Source organism: Alligator mississippiensis, chromosome 8, assembly GCF_030867095.1.
Source record: "Alligator mississippiensis isolate rAllMis1 chromosome 8, rAllMis1, whole genome shotgun sequence".
NCBI lineage: Eukaryota > Metazoa > Chordata > Crocodylia > Alligatoridae > Alligator > Alligator mississippiensis.
In genome coordinates, this window is record NC_081831.1 from 14168425 (window position 1) to 14184583 (window position 16159).

The window sequence follows — 16159 nt, forward strand, 5'->3', positions numbered from 1 at the left end:
TTAATCCATGACCGTCCTTTGTGGGGAAGAGGGTCTTTTACCTTCCCATGAAACATTGCATTTTTAACAGAGATATCAGTCACCATTCAGCTCCACAGGATGGGTTTTACTACCAATAGAAAGGTTATAATTTTTTATTAAATTCTATGAGACTTTTACATACCTTGTAATTCTAAAGCAAAGTTTTCCCCTAAAGATTTGTTTAACATGAACGCCCCCTACAGGTGAACAAAGTCTCAGAAGTAAAACCCCGAATATAAGAAAACCAAGATTCCCATAGACACACTTTGTAGAGAAGCAATATATATATATATATTGTGTATGTGTGATGTGCCCAGAGGAACCTTGTTCATTTTCCTTTGGCTCATCCACGCAGTCCCTTGCTCACCAAAAAAATAATTCTCTCTGCTGGCCAACACAGATTTAAAAGCTGAGAGAGTTGGGAGTCAGCTCTTACGCTGCAGAGACTTTGTTATTCTTGTAAAATAAACTCTGGAACATTTTCTGATTCACTGTGATTGTGTGATCTTAAATAACTATAGCCATGCTATGTTTATCACAGACTGTTCTGGGATTTGTATTTACTGTGTTGGCTTGCTTACTTGTTAGTTAGCTAAATACTGTACATACATTCCTTTGCAAGGTCAGCCTGTCTATCCTTTTATGCAGCTGTGCACCATAGTAATATCTGAGCTTCTTCCATGCACAATCAATGCTTGTAGCCAAGTCTTAAGTGAATTTTGTGGAGCCTCTGGCTCCTCTGCATGGAGTAGAGTTTTAATAGGTCTTTTTTCAACCTATTTGGTTTATTTTATTGGGGCTTATAAAAGTAGCTTTTCTAAGGGTTTTTGTTTAGGCGGTTGGGTTGGTGGAGTTTGAGGGGTTGCCATTGTCACCCATAGTAGAAAAAGGCCTTTTCACGGAGGCTTCATGCTTGTTCGTGGTAATTAGCCTGGTTCTGCTAATAAATATTATATATACCTGTACTATAAACGACATACCGTAAGTCTGAGAAGAACATCTGACCTATCCATTGTTATGATTAGGCTTACTGAGAGGTTTTCAGGCCCTCAGGACAGCATTTTAAAAATCATGTCCTTGGGTCACAATCAGCCCTAGATGGCTGCTAGGGCTGGTCAGGAACAGATGGGTATTGGTTTATGCCCCATGGAACCAGGACTATTAACAATGGGACAGACTCGCCAGGGCTTAGGCTCAACTTGCCTGACCCTACACTGCCCTCCGCACCAGGGACTTCTGCATGTGATAAGGTGGACACCAGTTATTGTCTCTGTTGCTCTTCTAGGTGGTCAGAAGCACTTGGTCTATTCCAGTATAGCCACTGCAAAAGAGCCCCAGCAGATTCCTTGATTCCCCACCCACACCCACTCTCTTGAATGGGAGCAGAAAATGAAGAAGCTGTTTGGTTTCTGTTTGCTTTGTCTGAGACTTTTAAAAGACTAAACTTGGCCTTGCTGGAGAGCAGAGAGTCCTAGGCTCAGGCTAGTTCCATGCTTTGGAAAGTTAGATTCTAAAATAGAGCGAGGGCAGAGAGACCCAGGGCTAAACAAACAAACAACCCATCCTGCCTCCTCCTGGGAACCCAGACAGCACTCGGGATAAGCTGGCTGAAGACCATCCTTGCTCACATCGCACTCAAGAACATGGGAACATCAGCTCCCCCACGGTGAGTGCATCTAGAGTCAGAGGTGTCTTTGCAGCACTGTTGCCATCAGCATAATGAATATGAAAGTACAGCGTTACTGAGTGTCTCACTACCAGTTTATACTGGCCAATACATACAGCTTCCTGGCCACTTTTGAGAAAACACATGGTAACTGTAGGAGCCATATTCATTATTTTCAGAGAAAATATGACAAGAAAGGATTTTTAGATCATCAAGTTTGGCCTTCTGTGTAATGCCGGCCATAGAATTTCACCCACATTATCCCATCCAGGAAGAGAACACAGTCCAACTGCAGAGACTTCCTCAGCCTGATGAAGGGTTTTTAAACCTGAAAGCTTGCCAAAATTTTTTTTTCCAACTATTTAAGTTGGTCTAATAAAAGATATCAGATTCACCTGAAGAACCTTGTCTACCCATATACTTCTGTATTGATCCCCCAAACTCGTGACTAATACATAACTTGGAGATCTCCCTCCTTGGTTTGAAGGCATCAAAAGATGGAGAATTCACAGTATCTGGTCCCCTTGTTAATCACTTTCACTATCTCATTTCTAACCTGTGTGTGTCTAATTTTTAACTTTCGGCCATTAGGTTTTTGTGTTGCCTGTTTCCCATTAGAAGCAAATGAGCAGATCAAATCCAGAAGGGGAGGGGCAGGAATTCTTTATGTTTGCTGATTCCATCTGTTTCATTTGGAGATGTGCACTTTTGGGGTCTTTGAAGTCTGTTACAGTTCAGGGGTTGGGTAACGCTCCATGGCTCTTGCAGCATCTTCTAATAACAAACGATAATCAGAACACTTGCAGAATTCATTATCTACTCAAAGCACTGTACACACATTTACTAACTAATCTTCCATTAATCCCAAATCCCTTCCTAATTACTTACTTAATACATAGCCATAATTTATTAACTCATGCCTAGACTGCCTTTCGAAGATACAGAACTCTGTGGAAATGACAAATACTATCTATTTTGTTTATTACCAGTACACCATGTATGTAAAGAATGACTAAACACCATTACTAAACAGCATGATAATGGTCTAGTTGATTGCTTTGGGCTCTAGTGTCCTGTTCTGATTTCAACTGGGTGCAGTTGAGCAGGGACTTACTGAAATCAAATCTATCCTGGGCTCACGGGTATAGTTTGTGAACACTTGTGAACACTCCCCCCCCAAAGAAAATCCTAAACACTCATAAAGTCTTTAAGCTGTGACTTTTAGATCACAGCTGTACAATGCTAGTTGCAAAACACCAGACCTGAACAACGGGTGTCACATCATTAGCAATGACAATTATTTCCCTGATGAGAGAACAAACGATGTGAATGCTGTGATCAGAACCGGTGTTCAACATGAAGTGGCCTCTCCCTCTTCCCACATGCACAATGGACGACGTCTCTTCGTAGCATCCGATGACACAAGAGCTGCTATTTAGGACAGCTTATGAATCTTGGATTTAGTCTATAAGGCACAACTCTACCCTGTCTTCTCTTGTCAGCCTACTGCCCAGCTCACGCCCCTCCATGGTTTTGGGCACTACGTGGGTGACCCCTCACATCAGCTCTACAGCAATGAGCACAGAATAAGCACCTGTATCAAACAAAACAGGGACTGTCTTTCCCCCCTGTAACGTGCGCCTCCTGCCTCTCGTCATATCCTGCACAGCTGCAGGGCTCAACCTCGTTAGACTCAAGACACCCCTTGTCAGGCTTCAGGCACCCCTCAGCATCACGAGCTGGAAGGACTCCAACGGCGCCGCCTCGCCCGTCTCGGGGTAAAGCTCCTGGCCCTCAAAGCAGAGACGAGGGAGCAGAGGGAGAAGACCGGCAGCTCCGTCCTGGGGGCCGGTCTGTTGGCCTCTTAGGTCACCTCAAGCCCCATTGAGCAGCCGCGGCACAGACCCCTGCGAAGGGAGGGATTCTCTCCGAAAACGCTGCCTCTTAAGTTCTCCCTCATTTTTTGACTACGGAGAGAAAACAATACATCAGTCTTTCTGGCAAAAAGGCCACCCAGGCCAGGCTGTGGGTTCCTGTGTGAAATCTCCAGGCTGGTGAATCACGAAGCCTGGGCGCCATAAAGGGACCGCAACCATCCGGGGGGCTTGCATCGCCCTGTTGAGGATCACTGACACCAAGCAGGAGCCCCGTGGGGCGCGAGGGACTTCAGACACCTGGCTGAGGCCGTGAGGCAGCTCGTAGCACCCTTCCCCTCCAGTCCATCCCATCCCACGCAGCACAAACTCGCTTTCCCAGCACTCCCCGCAAACCTCGCGAGATCTGGAGCGAGACTTGCGCGGGATAGGCCTGGGCTCCTCGCAGGCCCCGCCTCCTCTGCGCTCAGGGCCGGCGATGGCGGCGGGGCTGGCGGTGAGCGCTCGGGCCGGGCGGGAGCCGGCGCCATCCTCGGGGCCGGCGCGTGCTAGGAGGGCGCGGCTCGCGGCGGGCCGCCCGGCCGGCGGGGGCGGGCGGTTCTGGTGGGGGCGGCCGCCCGCCTGCGCGGTGCTTTCTGCGGGGTAAGGTGCCCCCCCAGCTGCCCCGTGGTGCACCTCGCAGGCGGGGCTGGGCCCGGGGGTCGGTCCCCTGAAGGCTGCGGGGCGGCCTCGCTGGGCATCAGCAGTGGCTGTGATTGGGGGGCCCTTATAACAGCACCTGCCACGGAGAGGGCTGTGCCCACGTGGGAATCCTGGGTGGGCATTGGCACAGGGCGAGTGCCCGGGGATGCTGTGCGGGGGGACGATGCAAAGCCCAGCTGTCTGGTGGCTCCCCTAGTTGTCCGCCCTCGCCCCGTGGGATGAGTCTCTCCTGTGGCGGTACACCCCAGAAATCGGCGCTCTCCCCCCGTCTTGCCACGGGGCCAGGCGATAACTGACTGTAAAGCACGCCATGGTGCCACGTGCTGCACGTCCAGGCAACGGGCAAGGACGAGAAGGAAAAGGGGAGTTTTCTGCAGTCGTGTTGAGTGTTGTAAGGAGCGGCAATGCTGACTCTGAAGACCCGGGTGGGAAAAACTGTCTGCCAGTGGCGTGGCTTGGCGAAGGCATGGTTCGTTAGCATCCCTTTGCACAGTCTGACCTCTCGTTGAAACGGCCAGCCTGAAAATGGGAGCATGTCCAGAGCGGACTGTCTCCACCAGGTGTCGTTTTCAACCAGGGCAGAGCACGCAGTGAACCCCCATGAGGGGCTTTTGGGCTGCGAAAGCTGAGCTGGTGATGATACGAAGTTATCCCTGTCTGAAAAAAGTATTTTTGTTTTGTGGAGTTGTAACTCTGAGGCTCAGCAACTACTAGTTTTTAAATGATTTTAAATAACGACCTGATTTTAAATGACTAAACCTCTGGCCTCTTCACAGATTCCCAGAGCGCGGCACGTCTTTTGTCTTTCGCAAAGAAGAATGGGGGATTCAGAGCCAAAGATGCTGTCATCCAGTTTCCCGAGGGTCTGGTTCTGAGGAGATCCTGTGATGAGCCACTGTTGCTCTGCATCCGCTATGCAGTGGTGAGGCATTGTAGCATCTGCCTTGTATTGTACAGTCACACGACTGGCTGGTTCCCTTTCATTGTCCCTGAGATAAGGAAGCAAGGCTGTTTCATTGTACAGTGGTGTTGGGTGACACTGCCATGATCTCTGGAGGCTGATGGGAGCAGGGAGAAAAGCCCAAACATTTGATTAATGGAATTAATTGGTTTTTCGGCTGGGTACCAGTCACACGCTGCTGTATTGTTGCAGCGGACACCTGAGTGCAGAACCCTTTGCTTTCAAGGGCCAAAGGTTGAATGGGAATCTAAATCTGTCTGCTGGGCAGGCCGTTTGGTTGTTGACACGGTCAAAGGTGAGTGGGGGAGAATGGAGCAAGGAGGGATTAGATAACACTCCATAATGGAGACATTTGATGCAGCTCATCCCAGAAGTGCCCTTGCCACAGAAATAGGCCTATTGAAAGAATAATTGGTCTGTTTACTCACCCAGAGATGCTCGGAAACATGCCTTTCGCTGGTGGGGAGCAGGGAGGTGTCACTCGCAGATGCCAGGTGGTGACTCAAAAGGGAATTGAGAAGCTAAATAATAGCTTCTTTTGGAGATACAGTGATTATATTTTCCATGTGCCCAAATGCAGTTGACAAAAAGGTCCTCGACGGTATTACAGAAAGCAGTGTCGGATTCTTCCTAGGTGTGGGGAGGGAGCTGATCGAGGAAAAGTGTCTATATAACACCGAAGAGTGGTGTCTGCTTAAAATGAGTTGAAGTGAGATTTAAAGTTGGTTCAAGTAATATGCCTACCCCCTCCCTGTAGCTGCCAAGAGATAGGGAGGGCACGCTTTTTAATAACAGTGGGTAACACAAATTATCATCTACATTGGTGTCTTTAAGCAAGGATTTATCATAGGAAATCTTGACTATAGATTCTTGCTGTTGAGGAGAGTGCTGATAAGGTACCTTTTGGCTTTGTGTAGGACAGGCCATGGCCATCCTAAGGTCTGGGTTGTAATCCAAAATTGGCCCTCTGATACCTTCCTTTGTGGGTTTCTAATACTGGGACTCTGCAGTGCATGCTTTACTTTATCTGAACTGGGTTTGCAGAGTGGGAATTGGTTTCCCTTTATAAGAGCTTGTGTGATGATTCTCTAATACATGGCTTCTGCTTGGTGTTCACAGGGTGCAGCTCTTCCTTCTAAGACATTGTCTTGAACTATAGAAGCTACCTCTTGCACACCCATGGTGATTGCTTTGATTGCAAGCAGGTAGGAAATTGCTAGAATAATGCATGGCTTGTGGAAAACCTGAGTAGAAATGTAACCTGCTCTTGCTGCCCAGAGTACATAGTTGCTGAACACATTTCTGTCAGAAAGATGGTGATCAATGCTGGCTTCCTGGACAGGTTTAATGCTGCTTCTCAGCATGCTGTGACCTGGTCTGTTTTTAGAGGTTTCCTAACTCTGCATTTTCCAGTCTGCTTTTTGTCCCTGCAAGTCTGTCTGAGCCAATGATGTACTGTTATCCCTGTCTGAAAACTCAGCTGTGAGGGAGAAATGAATATCTGAGGCTCATAAACCAGGGACAAAATTTTTCCACATCAGTCATAGTTGTAAACAAGCCATTATTCTGTGTGCTGTACTGCTGTCCCACTGGAGTAAAAACAGTGCCCTGCCTTTTCATCCATACTCATCATGAGGGATTGCTTTGCTTCCCATCCAGAAGCATTAGTGACTAACAGAAAGAGACTGGGCCTTAGAGATTTAAGTTCTATTTTGGACTCTGACACCAGTTGCTGCTCGACTTTGGGCAAGTCAGTTATGCTTGACACCCTTTATGAATTTTCTTCTCCTCATTCTTAAAGCTTTAAACACTTTTGCAGTTAACATTTCAGGCAGCCATCTCAAAGTATTTCCAAATGACTAATAATGATCTCCATTCCTCTAACAACTCGCATTCAGTGTTCAAATTTTCTAACAGGGTTTGGAAGGCACGTGGTGTGTTTGCTGATGGCCTGTGGAGTATCTGCATGATGTCCTGAGCTGCCATGCATTGAACAGTGGATTTGAAAGTAACGGAACTGGAACTCATTTGGGCTTGGCAGCTGGTATGTTGGGTAGGGAAAAACATTTGGTTCTAAGAGATGCTGAATAATTCACACTGAATGTGTAGGAACTGGACAGGATCTTCCTGTACAAAGTTTTCTGCACTTGCTGTATTATATGGATTCTAATGTCCCACTTTGGACACATCGGGGTTTATTCAGTTGAGGGGGCATAGCTTACTAGGAAATAGCTGCAGCTGCCAGGCTTCAGGAAAAACAAAATGAAGAGCCAGACTAGAAATAGAAAGTAGAAATAAGATAAGCATTTAGTACTGTGGAGAATGACAGAACTCCTGGATCCAGCCAATGTAAGCCTTACTTGCTGTATCTAGATAACATCTATTAGCACTTGGGCACATAAGATGTTTGTGCGGTGTGATTTCCTAGTGACTTCAGTGCAAGCATAAGCTACTTAAGGATCTAGAGTAGACAAGTAATTCGGGGTAGTGCCTTGCCACTAGGTGGTAGGAGAGTAGGTAATACTTGTTTGCTAGTAGGTGCACACAGCTTATACTGGGATGAGTTTGTCCTGGTTTTCTCTGGAGTAATTCTGCACCAAATTCAAATAAAATTACACCAAATTCAGGTATGTTGTGTGTCCAGGCAGTAGCTTTCACATTAGTCACCAAAGTCTCCATTAACTTGAGGATGTTACAAGCTGCAGGCGCTGACCTGGAGTTACATATCTGTTTCTAATATGCTCCTGGTTGATCAGTAGGTACTAGATAGCTCTCAGGCACTAGTGAAATGGTTGCTTCCAGGTAACTGGGGATTTTCTTGTGCTCCTGAGCTATCTCACAAACTCCTTGCCTCACTAGCAAATGGACACTCGTACCATGCATATGGAGAGGGTGAGTTCTTGGAGTGGCAGGAACACGGCTCTAGCGCAGCTAGCTGTGACATGGGCAAGGCCAGACTCGCATCTCAGGAAGTAAAGGTTCCGATTGCTGTGCCAGTCAGTAATAGAGCAAGAACTGACCTGTCATCCATCCTGAAGTTGTAAAACTTCTCAGCCCCCTCAGACACTGTTATTTTAGTAAAATACAAGTGAAAAGTTTCTGTGTCTGGCCACAATCTCTGCTTTAGTTAGACACTAGCTAGCTCCTTTCTCTTGTCAAATGTAATGACTTTTTTTCCCTTTTCCAAGATAGGTCCTGTTTCAGCAGAACTGGCTGGAGAGAAGTGCTGTTCAGACAAAAAAATAAATAAATCGCTGACAATTTTGGATGCCTGAGATTCTTTTGGTGATAAGCTAAAACCAATGTTGGCACTAACTGTTTTCAGCATCTGTCATTTGATTCTCTTGTACAGCAGAGGTTCAAAAGAAACTACTAGAAGTAGCGGGGTGTACTTGAGAAACGGGTGTCTGAAAGTCAGCAATATCCTCTTTGGAGCCCTGCCTGGCCCTTGGTAGTAACTGAGCTCCTGTACGTGTGCAGGGAGGCTTCTCCAATGCGCTGTAATTACAGCGTGTTGGAGCAGGCTCAATTAATTGAGACTGCTTGAGTGTGGTAATTGCTATGCTCCAGCAGACTCCAGTGTCAGATGTATTGGCACCTCCACACTGAAAAATGGCAGTAGGGGTGCTTTAACTAAAAGTTGTTCGATGAGCTTTGGTTAAAAGCACACCCGCCGCCATTTTTCAGCATGGGGACATTGATGTGTGTGACGCTCTGTGTACTTTAATTAGTACGGCTCTTGGGAGCCGTGCTAATTAAAGCATACCCCCCCACCACTTCCAGAGCACGTCTATAAATGGATTTCATTTGAATTGATGTCCAGTGGTTATAGAAAGCGGCAACCTGTCTGTTGGACTAAGCCTAGACTGTCTTTAGTAGCTGGAGCTGGAAGAAATATAGTGTGCAACTTCATTGCTTTTTCCAGTCCTGGTGTTGCATTTTGAGAGCTTTAAAATTTAAGCCTTTTTTCCTGCCAGATGATGCTCATGCTGGCAGCAGCCCAAGCGGAGGCAGTTAAGTGAGAGAAGAGAATGAAAATTTAGGATGCAATTTTTGAACCAACAAAAGTGTCTGGCCTGAGAGAACCTGGTTGCCTAGAGCACTTCCAGTCTGACAGTGGCAGTCACTTTCTCGTTATCATTGGGTAGCTTGTGTTAACCTACCTCTTCCCCTGCTGTATACTTACATAAAGCTACCTTGAGTGTCCTGCGAAGGGCTCTATGGATCTGTAATCCAAAAATGACCCACTTGCTGTTACATTTTGAAGACTGTGATAAAAGCCTGTTTCCCTCTAACTTAACGATGCTTCAGCCTGGCTAACAGTGCCTGTTCCTGCTAATTAAATGGCCAGCCTTTACAGAAAGGTTCACCGCATGCTCCATTTCACCTTGCTAACTGCACGATACTTGGGTACCTACAAGGCATGCAAGACCCTTTTTTACTGTGCACCTGTCTCTAGAATATGTTTGAGACACTGTCACTATGCCTGCGAAAGGCAAGAGACCCCGTAATGCCAGTTCTATATTGGAGACTGTTGAGCTAATGTTTGAGGCGGGTTGTGTGGTTATAATGTGGTCTTGGACAATAAACCCATTTTTTTGTCTGCCAAATGACGCTTATGCATAAGGGAGCGCGTCTAAATTGGCTAATGTACAAAAATGCTCTTAATGCGCATGTTGCCAACAGGTAGAGGGCAAAACTAGTCTGTAACAATTGGGTTGAGTTTCTAGGTATTTTGTACCCCAGTCCTGTGCTTATCCACTATGCCATGTCTCCCAACCATAACTGGAGAGCTGAGTGCAATTCTACCATGGTGACTTTCAGCAAACAAAGACTAAACTATAAAAAATTGCTAAATTCTAGTTGCTGGGTTGAAACAATCTGGCACTGAACCCCTTGGCTCTGTGAGTTAGAATTGATTGCATCAGCTTTTGCTAGTGACCGTCAGTCACAGGTTTCACAGTCTTTCATCCTCTCTACTTTGGTTGTCACTGCAAGGCAACCCCCTCCTGCCAACCTGCCCTCTAATAACACCAGTCACACACTGCATTGTGCTTTGCTTTCTATAGCAGCCTCTCTACCTGTCATGTTTTGCCCCGGCCCCTTGGCTAAAACAACAAAAGAGAACATAAAAGGAAAAAAGATCATTCAACATTTATGCAATTATACAAAGTGGGAAAATGTTTCAAATTACACTTCATCTCTCCCCATTGTCCTTTCGCACCCATCCATCTATCCTTAGCCCTTGCAGCATTCCTGTAGCACATAAACTTACCTGTAGCTGATCTGATGTGTCCTATTTACACTTCATTATCTGACAACGTGGCTTAAGGGTTAAAGATCCCACCCCCTCCCACTATCTGTTGCCTAATTGTTTTCAAATGAAATTTGATGGTGGTTTTGTCTTACACAATGGAGTGGCAGGTCCCCTCCTATCTCTAAAAGAAGTAGGTTCTTTCTTAGTCTACCCAGAGGCACCATTGATTTGAAATGCAAATAAGGCACTTGCTGCCTTGTGATTCTATCACCCGCCTTACACAAGTCCACCCACCCCAATCTGCCTCTGAGGTTCCAGCTAGCTGAGGGCAGGGTTGCTGCAATTTACCTGTAAAAACTCCCATCACCTTTGATGACTACAACATGGAGTGACAAGCTAAACAAGGGCTGAAACACATTTGTATGTACGGGAAGCAGTCTGACCTCGTCTTGTGGTGAGCGAGGTGGAAGAATGAAGTTCCCCCCAGGAAGTGGAGCATGAGTGTGATGAGGGGTTATAGATGACTATAGTATTAAGGCTTCACTGTGCCCAGCAGTAATGCTCTTTGGCTGTCTACCTGGTTCACTTGAGCAATGTCCACAAGTTCCACCTGGCTCTCTTCAGCTGTGGAGAGTGTTGTGATGCATTACACTAGGGGTGGAGGGAAGAGTTTAAAGGCAGAAGGAAATAGGGCTGGGGCTCTCTTGAGTCCTGAAGGAAGCTGGTGTTGATGGGCAGGAGGCAGTGGTAGGCAGCACATCTTCCAGCTGGAAGCTGTGTGCTGAGGAAAGGCAGTGTATAACAGGAAGTAGGGTAATGGGACCCTCCAGCATCCCCAGTTGGTGCCATCACACTCCCTTGGGAGATGAGAAGATGCACCCTGACAGCTGTTGGCAGCTCTTGCCCACTTCATCCTGGGTGCGTTGGGAGAAGCCGCGTAGCTTTCCTGTGACAAAGGCAGCTCCAGGTTCTGTTGTCTCCAGCCGAGTGCCAAAAAGGCCTGAGCAGACTTGGCCACATGTGCTTTGCTACTTCTGAAGCCTCCAAGTAAAGCCCTCCAGCCCGCGGCCTGGACCCGAGGAGCGAGTCGAGACAATTCGTCTACTTCAGTTTGTAGGGTTGGCTATGAGTGAATAGGCCCCATTTGCCTATAAGTTCTTGACAGCCTCAGAAGGGGAGAAGGGACCCCATGGGAAAGAGGAGAAGGATGCTTTCTTTCTATCCAGAGAATGCAGGGAAGTTGTCCCTATAAGGTACCAGCCTGCCTCATCGCTGGTATAGCTTCATGATGCCCGCCCGATGCAGGCTCTTCCAGAGCTCAGCCTCCAGCAGCATGTCGTGGTTGGCATAAAACACCAGAGGCTTCTTCTCCAGCTCGTAGTAGTGGTCTGAAAAATTCTCATAATTGTCGGTGATAAATCCATAGGCACTGACCTGGAGGAAGCGTGAAAGGTGGTGCAAATGAGATGGGAAAGGAAGAGGGGTCCAACCTGTGGCAGTCTCTACTCCAGTGTTTGGAATAAGGGGCTACCCATTCCAGCAATGCCAAATGGACCAGGAACGTGGGGCATAATGCATTGCCAGGCCTACTCCACCCTTCTTGGTTAGTGTGACACAGCAGCCCATTGGAGCTACAGCCAAATGCCAGCAGCGAGATGATGGAACATCAGGGTTGGGATCACCTGAGCCTTCTCCAAAACACATTAGGTCTTAGCAGAGATGGGCAAAGAGCCAATGGCTCCACTCTCCACTGCCAGTATCGTGCCTTCAGCTTAAATTTATGCTAATGGTATTAATCTGTGCTGCAGCCAAGATGCGACTTGTATAGATCCACCTACCCAAGCCAGCTGGGACACTAGCTGTGACAGCTCAGTGCTGACTGCCAATCCCCCTGCAGAAACTGGGTAAATACTGGGGCAGGTAAATCCATGCCTGATCCATACAGACTTAACCAGACTGGTACTGGTACCCAAGCTAGGTGGTATAAAGTCAACCTGTGTATGGCTACATGATCTGTAATCACGACACTGTAGACATGCACATAGAGTATGGGGCACTGAAGAAAGGTACCCCCCCACTCAAAGCCTCTTACCTGGTCACAGGTATGAAGGGCTGTCAGCAACATGAGGGCACCAGTACTGGGCATGTAGAGGTAGCCATATTGTGTATTGATTATATCCGACCTCAAAAACCTGTGAGCAAAGAGATGGGATTATAACAAACAAGCTCAGGAGGAACGGAGGCTTCAACCACAGCAAACATAACGAAGGAAATGCTGAAGGAAGACACATTAGCCTGCAAGGAACCAAACTGGGTTGAACTGCAATGGACAGAAACAGTTTGGGGTAATTCCCAAAGGGATCATAGTGAGCTGCACAGCTATGAATGGGACAGAACTGACTCCTGTGTGTGAGCAGAAGCACATTCAGTGTCACTGGAGTGGGTTGCAGCAATGGAGGAAGACTGCAGGGTGAGGAAGAGACTGAATGCCAAGAGCAGAAAGACTGACTGAGTTTGATGGTGCTTAGTAATTCAGGGGCAGGTTCCTGGGAATAGACCTGGGGGAGTGTGGCACTGAACAGGAGCTGTGGTATTGCAGGAGTGTTTTGCCCAAAGACACCTTGTTTTCCTTACCTTGCTGTTAGATAATGCATGAAATCTGGGTGCAGCAGCTTGAACTTCTTTGCAGATGCCTCTGGTCCAAAATATTTTGATGGTCTGAGGCAGGGAGATCAAAAAACATCATTTCACATCATGCTGCTATTTGCACAACTTGGTATTTATGCTATAACCTAAAAAAGAGGCTAGTTGTTTAGACTAAACAGCAGTGCCATTTGTCAAGGGCAGAGAGGTCAGGCTGTGAGAAAATATCAACTGCTGAAGGAAAATACACCGCTCCCTGGGTGCTGGGGTTTAACATACGGCCTCTGGGGCAGCAACTCAGCCAGGCATTAACAGGCTTTTATTTTTGTGACAGTGTTAAAGGTGGGCCCCGCTGTCCAGTTCCTGCCTTGTTCTGATCATTCCCTTGTATTAGCAAAGGAACAAGGGTTGCCAGTGAAAGTGGACCACCAAATCAAAGAGATTCATTTCCATATGTGGAGACTTTAAGTACTGCAGTGCTGTAGAGAGGGTTATTAGAGTTTCCAAGGCTGCTTACTGAGTCAGTCCCACTGGGGGCTGGAGCATTGCTAAAGTTCAGAGAAAGGAAGGTTGATTTAGTGGAGAAGGGAGCAGCCTGGGATGTGAGAGACCCATGTTCTTCCTCTGCCCCAGGCTTCATGTGCAGCCTCAGGCAAGTCACTTAGCTTCATAATACCCCAGTCTGTAAGAAGAGGACAATAGCACTTCCCTACCTCCCAGGGCCTGTGAGGAGGAATATCTTAAGGGTAGAGGCAGGCTGAAATCACAGCAACAAGGCCCATGTAAGCACTGAGGACCATTGCAGAAATACCCACCCTGGGCAGAGAGGGTATCAGTTGCCAAGAGAGCTCTATGCCTGGTTAGGCTAGGGTGGGTCTGGGACAGACTGGTAGGGTTACTTACTCATCACCCTTGTCAGGACCGTCTTCGACAGGGCTGCCTAGGATGGCCGACTTCAGCATGGTGTAATCGCGCATGTCCGAGGGGATGAAAATGTAACGTAGTTCCTGCAGCGGAGAGGGGACAGGACACATCATGCTTTAGAAGCTGAAGAGCCCGGCCCCGTCACACCCTCAACCCTGCCTAGAAGAAGAAACCTCGTTCATCCACCCGCACATGTAGGGTGAGAAGATAAACACGTGCTTTGGCAGGAAGAGCGGGAGATGTAGACACTGAGCAACAAACAGTGATTTCCAAATACAAGGAAGGTTTCTGGTGACCCAGAAAGGAGCCGGGGCCTCGTCCCAGGCAGAACGGTAGGTGGCTATTCTCCCAGGCTGTGCGCATTGACAGCCAGCCAGCCAGCCCAGGATGGTAATGCTCCATCCCTCAACCTGGATGAGTCTCCAGATCCAACCAAAGGTTTTCAGAGCAAGCCCCAGCCTGAACTCCTGACCTTGGACTGGGGTACCCGGGTGAAGCCGTACTCTCTGTAAGCAATGAGAGAGTTCTTCATGGTGTTCACTGTGAAGCCGTAGAAGGAGGTCTTGATCCCAACATCTTCCTCAAAGCCTTTGGTCACAGCTCCATTGAGCCTGTGGAAGGACCAGGGTGAAGATGAGGGGTCTGATAAAGGGCTGCCCTCTCACCACAGGGCACTCAACACATTGCCTCTGCTATCAACGCTGTGTCCCTCTGGGGTCGTGTGTGTGTGTCAGTTTGTGTGGTTGTAAAGGTGTAACTTTTTGCCTCTCCATCTACCTCCAAAAAGCCATCTGGCTTCACGACAATGGGCCAGCACAGAGGATCGATACCTGCATTACCCCTGTCGTGTGTCTGCAGTGCTCCTGAGAGTACTGCAGAGAAGCAGGCCCCACCCCACGTTCCCTCTTCCACTAGATACACACAAAACGCAGAACGGGGCAGGGCACAGCAGGAGTGGGTGCCCAGGGGCCGGCACCTGGGCAGTGCCTTCAGGAACACTGTGAAAGCAGTCCAGATATAACCTCAGAGGCCCAGCTCAAGTCCCAGCCATGGTGTTGCTCAGGCAAAATTTCACCATGGAGGTCTCACCGGCTCTGCTCAAGCAACAGAAACCCTGTAGCCACTTCTACGGCAGTAGGGATTTGCTCTGGCATCTTTGGCTTCCATTTCCCCGTCCCTCACTGTTATACAGGGCACTGCACAGGCACCTTCACCTCGGCCAAGGTGCAGACCTGATATTATAACATGAACACCAGGTCCTTGTTTCTCCACATTGGACCTAATGGTGCTCCTCTCAGCAAAGAGCCCTTGTGGCAGACGACTCCATGCAGGATGAAGCTGTGTTGATTTAAAGGGCCTAGAATATCTCCTGCCAGGGAATAATCCATGATAGGCCAAGATCACCTGAAAAGGGGACTGTGCAATGAAAGGCAAGGAGGATATTGCCTCAGATTTGCAATGAAGTGTCACTGTTAATGGTTAACAATCTCACCCCCACTGCTGGAGCACTGAGCAAAATCATATGCATTAAAGCAGAACACCCACAGCTCTCTTTGGGCAGCAAGAATGCAAGTTATGTGAACCTGGAACTCCCCTAACTGAGAACAGCTTTAACCCATCAGGTCTTCCAGTGGCGTCCCTTCATCAGTAAAGCTGAAAAAATGGACCTGTGCCAAAGGTGAACATCCCTCCAGCTGGTGGCTTGTCCCAGGCTACAGCTCCCAGGAGTCCCAGCGACGTGGAACTGCCCATACCTAAAGACGAAGTCATGCGCGTCGATCTCCTTGCCTTGCCGGGATCCTTGGAGAATCCCCCCATTCCCAACCACGGCGCAGCGGATGCAGTCTCCAGGGAAGCTGGCTCTGTCAATCAGCCATCTGTTGGCAGAGTCATTGAGGAGACGGAGGGTGGAGGCAATAGCTGGGGATCAAAGCAAGAAGGGGCAGGTGCTGAATAGGTAGAGGGGCAGCTATATACGGCCTGTAATGGACTCCTGCACCAGCTCAGTATGTGGGCAGCATTTTCCTGCCCATGCTGAGCATCCCTTGCCTCTAAAATCTTCTAGAAAAAGAAATGTGCTCCATATTTAAGTGATCCAGGACAGAAGCCTC

At 48.0% G+C, this 16159-nt stretch overlaps 1 protein-coding gene, 1 long non-coding RNA gene and 2 other non-coding genes across 6 annotated transcripts in view; 3 read left to right on the forward strand and 1 right to left on the reverse strand.

Moving 5' to 3' along the window:
- The first annotated feature begins 3970 nt into the window (after positions 1-3970).
- LOC102568400 (uncharacterized) lies at positions 3971-8490 on the forward strand. 2 transcript variants are annotated; one of them, XR_001372680.3, is made up of 5 exons: positions 3971-4057; positions 5040-5185; positions 6344-6429; positions 7142-7268; positions 8413-8490. It is a non-coding gene; the product is annotated as an uncharacterized LOC102568400 (long non-coding RNA). The 2 variants fall into 2 exon arrangements; XR_002092414.2 differs by lacking the exon at positions 3971-4057 and adding an exon at positions 4163-4203.
- On the forward strand, positions 4889-4967 carry LOC132252363 (small nucleolar RNA R38). Its single transcript, XR_009464257.1, has one exon. It is a non-coding gene; the product is annotated as a small nucleolar RNA R38 (small nucleolar RNA).
- On the forward strand, positions 6664-6736 carry LOC132252364 (small nucleolar RNA R38). The gene has a single exon (XR_009464258.1). It is a non-coding gene; the product is annotated as a small nucleolar RNA R38 (small nucleolar RNA).
- Positions 8491-10363: 1873 nt separating the features above from the next.
- The window catches only part of ST6GALNAC2 (ST6 N-acetylgalactosaminide alpha-2,6-sialyltransferase 2), a 28102-nt gene continuing 22306 nt past the window's right edge, over positions 10364-16159 (reverse strand). For both annotated transcript variants that reach the window (XM_006269266.4, XM_019494328.2), the window contains exons 5-10: positions 15803-15968; positions 14521-14659; positions 14028-14131; positions 13116-13199; positions 12574-12673; positions 10364-11915 (exon numbers count right to left, since the gene is read on the reverse strand). In XM_006269266.4, coding sequence (XP_006269328.1) covers positions 11748-11915; positions 12574-12673; positions 13116-13199; positions 14028-14131; positions 14521-14659; positions 15803-15968 — 761 coding nt within the window. In that variant the 3' untranslated portion in view covers positions 10364-11747. The remainder of the gene's footprint in view (positions 11916-12573; positions 12674-13115; positions 13200-14027; positions 14132-14520; positions 14660-15802; positions 15969-16159) is intronic.